General features: G+C 32.9%; 1 protein-coding gene across 1 annotated transcript; it reads left to right on the forward strand.

Moving 5' to 3' along the window:
• The first annotated feature begins 51 nt into the window (after positions 1-51).
• On the forward strand, positions 52-6,895 carry LOC114177728. The gene is made up of 3 exons (XM_028063220.1): positions 52-613; positions 711-1,952; positions 6,086-6,895. The coding sequence occupies exons 1-3, from the start codon at positions 132-134 to the stop codon at positions 6,690-6,692; spliced, it is 2,331 nt and encodes a 776-aa protein (XP_027919021.1). The 5' UTR covers positions 52-131; the 3' UTR covers positions 6,693-6,895.
• Positions 6,896-12,146: the final 5,251 nt, after the last annotated feature.

Genomic DNA, 12,146 nt, shown 5'->3' on the forward strand with positions numbered 1-12,146 from the left:
TTTGTTACTTTATTTATTTATAAAATTCAAATTTGAAAATATGTTTGAAAATAATAGAAAAAACATGAAAAATGCTTATTAAAAAAAAGGAAAGTAAAAAGTAACAAACGTTCTGTCCGTCGGCGAGAAGAATGGAGAAGAAGAAGAATCGTAGAATTAAGAGAAAAAGGAAGGAAAAACCCTCGGCGCGTGAACTTCACCGGCCTCGTTCCTCAGATGCCAATGCGATTTTCGCTCTGTTACTCGCATCACTCTGCAGCAGACCCAATTCTGTTATATTCATCAACAAATGCTTATTCAAACTTCGCCGTTCACTTCTTATCTCGCAGACCTCGCTGACGTCCACTTTGGCGTTGCTCCCAACCCTACTCCGCTCCACGCGGGTGGAAATCGTGTGCCTCGCGGCAGACATTATCGGCGCCGCCTCGCTCGTTTCCTTCGATGCTAACGAGGAAATTGCGTCTGATTCTGAAACCGTCAAAGGACTAATCTCGCTGTTGCACAGTCGCAAGAGGAAGGTTTTGTTATCTGCCTGCAATGCCATTTTAGACTTTTCCACTACCACCTTCGCCCGACGACAATTGCTCAAATTTTCCGCGTTGAACAAACTGATGTAAGCATTTACGCCGTGTGTCGTTTTACTTTTTTTTTTAAGTTTATTAAATTAAGTATGTGATGGATGACTGAACAATTGAATTGACATTACTTAGGTTTGTGTTTCTTCAGATTTTCGATGGTTTGGAATGCGTCTGTTTATGGTCCGAGGGCGATGGAAGTTTTTGCTCTCTTAAGATTGGGATTAAGGAAGATAAACTGTCACTGGTTTTTCTCACTGCAACTGTTGTTCTTATCAATGCCTGTGAAGCTGAGCAGCTACAGGGTATCCCACAAAGTCTTTCTGAAGCATTTCTGGGAATTTTGAAACAGATAAGGGTGAGAGTGAGTGATCAAGAGGTGATCAAAGGTGCTGGGAAGTGGAATGAAGAAGGGCATCTTTGTAAGAGTAGCATTACAGTTAGTAATCTTGCAGAATGCATCTTCAGGCTTTCCATTAATGCTCCTCAACTTACTGGCTCTTTGTCCTTTGAAGTGGTTCAAAGAGGTCTTTTTGGTGCGAGTGATACTAGTTTCAAAGATTTTATATCAAATTACTGGGAGGTTTCTCCTTTTCTGCTGGCGAGGACCATGAGGGATCCAGATATGCATGATATGTTTGGTGCATTTGTTGAGTCTTTGAGCTGGAAAGGGAGCGTTCCTTCTCTTCTTTCCTCAATTCTTCAAGGATTACTGGCTTGTTTTCCTATTGCCTCAGATGAACAAAACATACTTAATTTTCTGAATGAGGCAAAAGATAGACTTGGTTGTCCTATGGTCTACCAGCAGGATATACGTGTTGTCAAAACAGAGAGGCAATCAACAAAAGAAATGCATTACTTTCGGTACTTTAACTCAGGCTGCATTAAGGAACCTCAGTATTTTACTTATCATGAGATCTTAAAATGTGGGCAAGCATATAACGAAGGATATACTGTTGCTCTGCGTGGTCTGGAATTTCGATATCAGAGCATTTCGGCTATTGCAGATACATTAGCACTTATGTTTGGTCAACCTTCAGTTGGTGCTAACTTGTACTTAACCCCCCCTAATTCTCAGGGTTTGGCTTGTCACTTTGATGATCACTGTGTATTTGTATGCCAGATTTTTGGTTCCAAGCAGTGGACTGTATACTCTCCACCCAGTCAGCTGTTACCTCGCTTATATGATAATTTACTTGGTTCTGTTGTTGACTGTACAAAAGCTGGTAGACGAGAGTTCTTTCTCAGGGAAGGTGATATATTATATATTCCCAGAGGTTTTCCTCACAAAGCATATACAGAATCTGGTGTTGGTGATGGTTCTCCAGAGTTCTCATTGCACCTTACCCTTAGTATTGAGGTTGAACCTCCTTTTGAGTAAGTAAAAGTTAACTTCAACTGACCTTTTATTGTTTCAAATACATTAAGCTTTTTTATAAAGCTTCCTTTGTTCATTTGCAGCTACAACTTTATTCATTTTATCCTTTTATTTTTTCTGTTCCTTTTGTCTTTTTTATTTAACATTGTGGTTATAAATTCTGTTATTTGTTGTTTTCTTCATGTAATGAAATTGACAATATTTAACTAGCTGATGGTCATATGTCATGTGGTAACGTGATAGAACTCTTCACAAAGATAGAAGGAAAGGTAATTGTTTATTGATTAATAGGGGGTATCTACCCTTGATAATCACACAAGTTTCAGATATTTCGAGAGTTCTGGTCAACTCCTTGCAGCTTTTTAATTAGAAAGTCCCCCAACAGTATCCTATTAACAGATTTACAGTTTATGACAAAAAATTACCCTTAATTGGGACCATCAAGCTACCTCCTAAAATACACTTGCTTAATCAAACGGCTGCTATCAATACTCTCCCAAGACTTTTACCTGGTCCTCAAGGGGAAATGAGGGAGAACTGTTCTGAATGGCTGCAAATTGTTCGCATGAATCCTCACAGGAAGGAAGATGGTCGTGTGCTCGTGATGAACAGGAACTTCTGTTGCTCGTTGATCTCCATACCTAATAGCTAACACATCTGCTGGTCGGGATTTTAACTCCAATTCCTCAATCAGTACTGCTGATTGAGGTTGTGTCCCAAATGTTCCTGGCAACGCCCTGTCTCAAATTTAGAAAGAATAATATATTTCTTCTGCATTTCAATAATGAGGCCATTAGTCCTATTAATACATGAGCCTGCTTTTTACTTTAGGAAATATAAAGAGCTAATTCTAAGGGAACAAATCCCTGTAATTATGTGATTGTTTTTAAATACATAATCCTGGCTTTAATAGCAAGATACACCTGTAATAAAGAATAAAATTATAGAAAGGATAAAATAACAAAAATTCTAAAATACATAATGAGTAACATGGTTTTGACACTTCCCCTCAAGCTAGTGAGTAAGTGTTCTCCTTCCCAGCTTTGATATAATTCTTTTAAAGTTAATGCAATTTAGCCCTTTGGTGAGTATGTATACAAGTTCATTTTGAGTGGACACATATGGGATGGTAATCAAGTCACTGTCTAGCTTTTCCTTGATAAAATGTTTGTCCACCTCAATATGTTTAATTTTATCATGTTGCATTATGAGCTATACTACTTGCAGATTATTATTGCAATATAAATTGGTTCATCCCTCTTCTTCCAATATAATCTTCAGCCATAGAAGTTCACATATTCCTTGGGTCATTGCTTGAAATTCTGCTTCAACACATGATCTCACTACTACAGTCTGTTTTTATCTCCTCCAAGTCACTAGGTTTCCACTAAGGAAGGTACAATATCAAGTAATTGATCTCTTATCCACAACTGACCCTGCATAGTTTGCATCTGTATATACTTCAAGACTTGCACTGTTGTTTCGTTTAAAAACCCCTCTTCTTGGAGTCTTTTTTAAATACCGAACAATTCTAAGAGTAGCTTGTAAATGAGTTTCCTTTGGTTGGTGCATGAATTGACTTACTAGACTCACAAAAAAGGCAATATCTGGCCTAGTGTGAGACAAGTAAATAGGGCTGCCAACAATTCCTTGATACATTTCTTTGTCCATTGCACTATCCTTTTCTACACTTCCGAATTTTATGTTAAGATTAATTAGATTACTAGCGGGTTTGCTAGTTATTTTCCCTATTTCTTTGAGCAAGCAATAACATACTTTTGTTGAGATATGAAGATTCCTTTTTTGGAATGATCCGCTTCAATTTCCAAAAAATATTGAAATCTTCCTAATGTCTTAATCTCCAATTCCATGGCAAGGCATTAACTTATCATTTGCTGCTCCCTTATATCCCCAGTGACTTTAATCTCACCAATATGCACCAAAAGGAATGCAGTTGTGGTAGGAAAAAACATATTTGAGTAAAAAAAGGAAGATATATCATTTTACATGTTTCATATGGCATAGCTTTTGCACAACTATGCCATAATTGCATGATGTCACGTGCATTAGTTGTATGTAAAACAGAACTTTAAAGCATATATTTCCAATAACAGATAAGCTATAGGTACACACAGAGTTATACTTATCTATTGGTTAAATCCCAGCTTCTCAGGATGTAGAGTGCAAGTACGCAAAGCTGTATAGAACGTTGATTGGGTATACTCTACCTTTCCATTTTATTGCGTGATGGCTGATGCATCCAAAGTTATTGCTGCATCTTAGAAATTTCTTTTATACCTGCCGCAATTTCCTCTTTATGGTGTGATTTTATATTCTCTAGCCACTTCAATAGCTCAATGTATTGTTTTACTGTTAGAGAGTTGTTGCTAGAATTGAGCTTAGTTCAATGTATTATGTTGTAACAAACTCCTGTATCACCATTCTCTAGCCCAGTAGGTTTGGTGCTAGGAAGAAAATGGCTCCCATGCAATCTCCCATGCCCATGGATGAATCTCATATTTGTACTGTCAAATATAATGTGTCTGTTCTGTTCATATACAAATGCAGTTAATTCATGTTTTGAATGCTTATAGTGATCAAATTATATAATAAAACATATGATTCTTTTTTATCTTTTTTCAATGGGAAATTAGAAGTTACGTTCTGAAAAAGAAAAACATTATCAGCATCACAACTACACATTTAACAGTCCTGGTCCACTTTCGTTGGCAAACATACTTGTTTTAAAAAATTCTGAATCAATAAGCCGTTATGATAGTGGTCAGATCTTGATGTTATCATTCCTGTCCAGTCAAATCTGGTCCATCTTTGACTAAATGGAACCAGTAGGCCATTCCGTCCGATAACAATGGCGATAAGCATGGGCCTACATCCATGGGGAGGGGCCAGCTATTCCCATAAATGAATTGTTTTTCTAGTTTTATTTAAATATGCAATAAAGAGATTATTGGTATTAAGTATTAAATATTTATACTATTTGTGATTTTAAGTGTTGCTGTTTTGCTCCTGACCTTAAGTTCCATTGGTTGGTTATCAAATTCTACAGGAGAACAGGACCTATTGAATATTGATTGAACCACTAAGACTGTCAGAGTTTGGTTTGTTGTAACATCACAAAATATTGCTTGCAGCAACATCATCTAACACCTCTTGTTCCTTAGCTATTAATTTTCATTGATGTTAAGTATTATGAATGCATTTATTTTCTTTATTAGTTATTTTTTGTTCCTTCAAGTTCAAGGTGTATATTGCTCTATATTGACTGATTACAAATTATGTGATAGATGTTGTTTCTGAAGCAGAAGACTGAAGCAATGCATGTGGAATGACCCACACTAAAATCAATTATTAAAATTAGACAAGTCTGCAGGACATATGGGCAGGCTTTTAGACACATGTCTTTGGAAAGCTGGTTCATGGACCATTTTTTCTAGTATTTTATGTAATAATGATGCCTATGTCAATTATTACTCTATTGATAAGGATGAGTATACAATTTTTGAACCTTTCATCTTCTGGTTGGTCTGTCCTCTATACCACATGAAGATTGAAAGTGGGATTTACTATGTTTGGTTAATGTGAGATATGTTATAACTTGATTTCTTTTCTTTGGGAAGATCATTTAATCATTAGGTCTTCCTATTTATTCATGATTATTTTCCTATTTTATTTAAAATTTCCTTTTCCTTTGATTGTGCGTGATTGCTGGATTTTAGGTTATATTTGTGCCCCATATTGATATTTTTACTTGATAATGATTGAAGAGACTGTAAGCACTGTGGATGGCAATCCGTTGCAGTTTCCAAAGAACTGCAATGATCTAAACCCTTATTTTAACATTCAATTCTCTGATTAAAAAGAATAAGAAACTTGGTTTGATAAATATTGAGTTGAAGGAGAGCTTACTATGAAATCATATTAGAAATCTTGAAGATTTTTGTCCATAGCACTGACTGTGCACTCTGTTAATGATGCAAACTGCATCACATTACAAATGAAAGATTGCTCTTGCTACTTTAGGGTTCAAAATATTGTAGCCATGATTAAAAGCTTGTTATCTTTGATGCTCTAAATATCTTAATTAACTCATTGTGTTTTTGTCATGAAACAGGTGGGGAGGAGTTGCTCATTTTGCACTTCACCACTGGAGTGAAAACCAGAGAAGACTGTTTTATGATGGCTCAAATTTTTTGTCTCAAAAACTTCTTCTAGTGTCTCTGAATTTATTACATGTTGCCATTGGGATCATTAGCAATTTGGATCCTTGCTTTAGGAAAGCATGCTTGACTGCTGCAGTTTCCTTGCCGCCAGTTGTTTATGACAGTCTTTTTCAGAGTCAGAGGAACACTTTTTTCTACTTAATTGATAAAATCCGTACTGAATCTAGATTCATGGAAGTCATAAGTAGCATAGAGGTTGCTGTTCACAAAAATGAAGATCCATTCCAGCAAATCCGATGGCTTTGGGTTCTTTGTATGGAAAAAGAAACCAACAGTGAATACAACACCAATAAATCTTTCATGAGTGAAGATATACTTTCTTTTTGTGCCCAACACAAGGATAAATTAGAAGCTCTTTTTCTGAATGTGAAGTCAAGGTTTTGTAGTGAGGTGGTATTTGAAGAAGTTGTAACTAGTCACAGGATGCTGCTCCAGAAATATAGAAGTACCAGAAAGCAATATATTAATGGAATGGTTTCACTTCATGATAAATTATAAAGCTACTAATGTTTTATTTGTGTTTAACTTTACTGCTTCGGCGTAGAATGTATGAGATCATTTTCATCTGGTGGAATGGCTGATCTGATATGAAAATGCAATAGTGTCTTAGCAGTTACTGTAGGCTGTGGCTTACAAGTTTTGTGCAATGTATTGAGCAAACTACACAAGCAATATAATAATGCATCATGTAATCAGCTCAAGTATGTATATAAACAAAACTTTTTTTCTCTCGCACACAACGCATTTCATTTATATATTGATAAGAACCAGAATACATATATGAATAAAATCTCTTGTGATGCAGAACTAAAGTTGCGGGCTATGGTTTTGGATGTTTAGGAGTTGGATGAGTTGTTACTCCATGGTAATCTATATGATAGACAAGATCATGGGGACCGTAACTGTTGCCGGTATACTCTGGTATCGTGGAATCTTCGTTTACTGGGGTACTTTCCGTTGCCTTATCAACTCCCTGCATTTTATACTGCAAAGTACCAGGAATGAGTTGAAACAATGAGAAAAGAAACGCAAGAGCATATTTTTATGAGTAGTAGTACAAGGAAAAGGGATAAAACTTGTAGATGAAAGCTTGGTTTAGTTAGAGGAATAACGTACCTGGGTTTTGTGATGGTGGAGTGGGGCTGGCATGCTGAACTTGCGTGTTGCCGTAGCATCTAGAGAGTAGCCTGTGTGTTGGGAGAGGGAATATAAAGAGAATACGAGAAGGCAGCATAGAAGGAAGATTGAAGAACTCATGATGTAATCAATCCGAAAATTGTAAATAAGGAAGATTGGTGACTTGAAACATTTTATATAGAAGAGCATGGAAGTGCATGTATTGTCAGGAGAAGGAAGTGATGGGGGGAGAGAGAAGGAGAAAGTGTATGCAATTATTGATCTGGGAGATGAGGAAACATGTTTAAACCTACGTGCCCACGGTTCTAGTGCTTATGTTGGACTACCCTTGCAATTTTAATTTTTTGACAAAGGGCAATACTCCTCCTAAGTGAAGAAAGAAGAGATGTTTAGTTCACGTGTATGTCTGATGCCAAATGAAACCACACTGTAACATCATCAACTCATGTTTTGTCCTCAACAATAAAGACTGGTTGTGATATGTCATCCTTTGGCTGCTATCTTTCTATGATATCTTACCCTTTCTCAATATCTTGCAGATTTTGTAGGCATCCCAAGGCACTTGTTGGTTGCAGTAATTTAGTCAAGGCCTACCCAATCAACTCTCAATCTCCTATCATTTCGTCTCCTTCTTGTTGTACATTGGACCAACCTCTTTGTTGCAACATGACTGTCTTCAGGGTATACTGGACCATTTCAACTAACCTACATTTTTCACTTCCTCTAAGTCGCATGCCCCTTGCAACAAACTCATGTACAAACTTCTCCCTCCATTTTCTTCAAACTAATCACTTCGTTTCTCTCCTTTTAAATTACAAATAACCAATACAATAGGTACACAATTCTTTTCATCGACAAATATTAGTTGTTAATATTTTGTTAGTAGAGAAGTTAAACCAACAATCTCTCTCAACCTCCCTTCTAAATCTATCAAACCAATTTTGTAATTTCCAACTGGAGGGAGTTAAACCTACAAGCTCCCTCACCTGCCCTTCCAACTTACTTATTAAGTCACCTTATAACTTCACAATAGATACGCTTGTACTCATGCAAATTCATACAATGATTGCTTTACTAAGGTTGTGTTTGAACTTAGCTTCATTTCATTTTCAGGAGGATCGAGTGTCCGGTGACCAACATACCCATTCTAACCTTTCTGACTAATTATAGAAACGAATACTCTACTTTTGTCATTCGTTTAGTTTGGCCAAAAAAATGTAAGTCAAGAACCAAATTAACCCGAAGAGATCAAGCAAATGAAAGTAGTTTGTCTTTAAGAAAATGTTCATACATTATCAAGTATAGTATATAATTCATAAACATTATCATGTATGCAAAGATTGAGTTGTGTTTTATCACAAAAGTTTATGTGTAGGTATATCCATCCCCAGAGGGATGTAACCCACAACCTGTGGAAAGTAAGCTTTGGCAGGCAACGTTATAAGTGGAAGTTGAAAGTTGGAGACATGAGTTGAACAATTTGGGTCTACACCACATGGACCAGATTAAGAATCTGTTACCTAACATGGACTGTGAGTACCACAACATCACCTACTTTTATAACACCATATTAGTGTATCATTTGGCAGAAATATTATAGTTATAGCGTCTTCAATTCAATCATTCCTGTGCTGGAACTATTAGCAAGGAGTTAAGGTGTTAAAATCATTGAAATGTTGTCAGCTTTTACTTTGTCCCACTCTAATGACTCACTAGACTATGGCATGTGCCACACCGGGTTTCTCAATTAGGTTTTCAAAACTTGTGCCTGTTTTTATTAACGATATAGGCCATCACTTTTGACACTAACTGTAGCATAAAATACTTAATTAATGTTCTCTTTAATCTTTAATTGATACATATGTAATGTATCAACACTAAGTATATGAAAAACTCATTAAGTTGGTGATTTCTGTTATCATGGTGCTGAGGAGGATTTACATTATGTTTACAACTTCTTGATCTTTGATATTTGAATGATCCATTTTATGTTATGAGTACTTTTAATGAAATTTTTGAAATAAAAGTATAAGATTAACAATAAATTTTAAGAAATAATGAAGCTACAGCTTTAGTTTTAAAAGTCAAGTTGGTAACAGACCGGTTAAGATGCTGAATCAGTTGATTATTCATCGAAAAAGTAAAACATTAGTTGAATTGCAATAATTAATATATTGATTTAAAAGAGTTATTATGCTTAATCATTTCACCCAAAAAGCAAGATTTAGGACAAGAAATGATTAAGTAGTTTAAAATTATTATATGTTTATGTTTTCGATGAATTTGTATCATTTAAAATTAATTTCTGTATTAATTCGCAAGTAGACTAATCACAAATTACGAAATTTGAAAACGTTGGCATGAAATTTAATTGGCATTGTATGCATATTTTGAATTTGTGAGAGTGGAAAAACAACACGTTTTGATGAAAGTAGGTACCCAGCCAGTTAGGCAGCACTACCACATACAAATTTTCAAATATAAAATTTTCAACACAATGTGCGTTTTAAAATTGTCCTTGCCAATGTGTATCCCTACAACTCTCTGCAACACTCTTTTCTTTTCTATTTTATTAGTTGATATTGTTAGATAATGATTAACAAAGAGTTTAATACATTTTTAATCTATATATACACATTTTTAAAATAAAGTTTCAGCTCATAAATAAATAAAAAAATGATCCATCATTAACTTTGAAATTATCTTCCGTTAAAATTCTGAACTCTGTCATTGGTTATGTTTGTATTATTAGGGAGTGAATTTGAAAAAATGGAAAAGGAAGTAAATAAAGAGGAAGAGAATGAAAAATAAGATTGTTTGAATTAGGAGGATGAAAAGGAAGAATAAAAAGAAATGAAGGAAAAGATTGCAGTTGAATTGATTTATATAATAAAATAATTGTTTTTATTTATTATATATTTAAAATATAATTTGTACATTAAATTTTAAAAATAATTTAATATACAAATATAGCGTATTTGATAAAAAAAATTAGGTTGAAAAAACTGATAAATATAAAAAAAGTAAAAATAGATGTGTTAATTTTAAATTTTCGTAACTTTTTATTTACAAAACGATCGTTTCATGTGTATATTTTAATTTTAATTATTATATGTTCTATAATATGTATTTAATTATTATTTATCTTATATATGTTATATTTTAAAATACTTTTGAATTAAATTTAAAGTAAAGTAAAATATTATATAAAGAACGTTATGTTTCAATTATATAAATTAATATATGAAAAGTGATTTTTTTATAACTAAAATTTTCACAATTTTCTTTTATAAGGTGATATATTTTAAGTGATTTTTTATTTTCTCATTTTTCTATTTTCTCATTTTTTTTCTATATTAGAGAACCATTTAGAAGATATCAACTCAAGTTATCAGAGAAAATTGTCAAAATTTAGTTGTCAAAATATCATTTTTAATATAATCATTAACAAAGTGTAATATAAAAAATATCATTTGTCAACAATATTAATATCTTAAAATTTAATGTAAAAAATAGCAAAAAAAATACTGTAAATAGTATAATGTTTATAATGATTAATTTTTCATATTACATATTGTTCATTTTTTTTTTCTATTTCTTAAAATCGTATCTTTAATGTCTCAATACGAGTAGAAAATGTATGAAACTGACAATTATCTCATGCTTTCATTGTGAAACTAATCTAAACAAATTTCCTAAAATAGTAAAAATAATAGTTAAGAAATGGACTAAATTAGATAGATGGTGGTTGCAAAGTTAGAAGCATATATGAAGAGTCCTTTGAAGTTGAATGTTTTGGCTTTGAAATTCACAGCACCACTTTGCCTTTGCTTTGGGTAACAATACAACACCATCTTCATCATATATCTATATATCTTTAATATTTCGCATTTGACTTGACTTACCACTGCTAAAATTTATATCACTATGGTCCAACCATATAATAATTACCAAATTAATAAAATCTCTAATCTTTAATAGATATATATGATCCTTATAAATATAAATTTCTCAAAATTGAAGAAGTTAATTATATAAATAACTCTTATAAAACTTATATTTGTGAAAATGATATTAGATTAGTATTTTTATTGATAAAAAATAAACATGTAATACAGATGTTATATAATTAATCAGCTATCATAATTCACACTAATTAATGCTGGCAGGTATAAATTAATTGAATTATTTGTCAATTATTTGAGCATCTAATCTTTTTCTAGCCACTTGCATACGGCTTTTGACTTTCTAAGAAAATATTCGATATTTTTGCAATTTTTGGTCATTTAAGTTGAGTTAGATATGAGTCTAATTTTCAATATGAAACTCTAATTTTGACTCAATATATATAAAACTTAATCTCACTTTTGTCTATCTTTTCATCTTATCACTGTGCTAAAGAAAAAACAAAACTGTAGAACGAAAATAATTTTTTTCTTAAAATGTTTTTACAATAATCGAACTATAGTATTCTTTCACAATAAATAACGAGTGAATTTTTTTATATTTAGTTTTTTATTTGTTGGTTAGCATATTTCACTTTTATATGTATGTTTGTATTTAGTAATTGTTACGTATATTAATTATAAAAAAAATTACATTAATATAGAGTTAATTTTGAACAAAGTTTTAGTATTAATAAAAGCAAGTAACGATTACTAAAAATCAAAGGCGTGTTCCTATTAAATTACCATAACTGTGAACAAGGTTCAAATAAAATTGATAAAAAATAGCTTCTTATATAATGTAATTTATTTTTATTATACTAAAATTAAAATATATTTTTATTATTCCTAACTTAGAATATGTCCATAC

This window comes from Vigna unguiculata, chromosome 3 (assembly GCF_004118075.2).
Source record: "Vigna unguiculata cultivar IT97K-499-35 chromosome 3, ASM411807v1, whole genome shotgun sequence".
Lineage (NCBI taxonomy): Eukaryota > Viridiplantae > Streptophyta > Magnoliopsida > Fabales > Fabaceae > Vigna > Vigna unguiculata.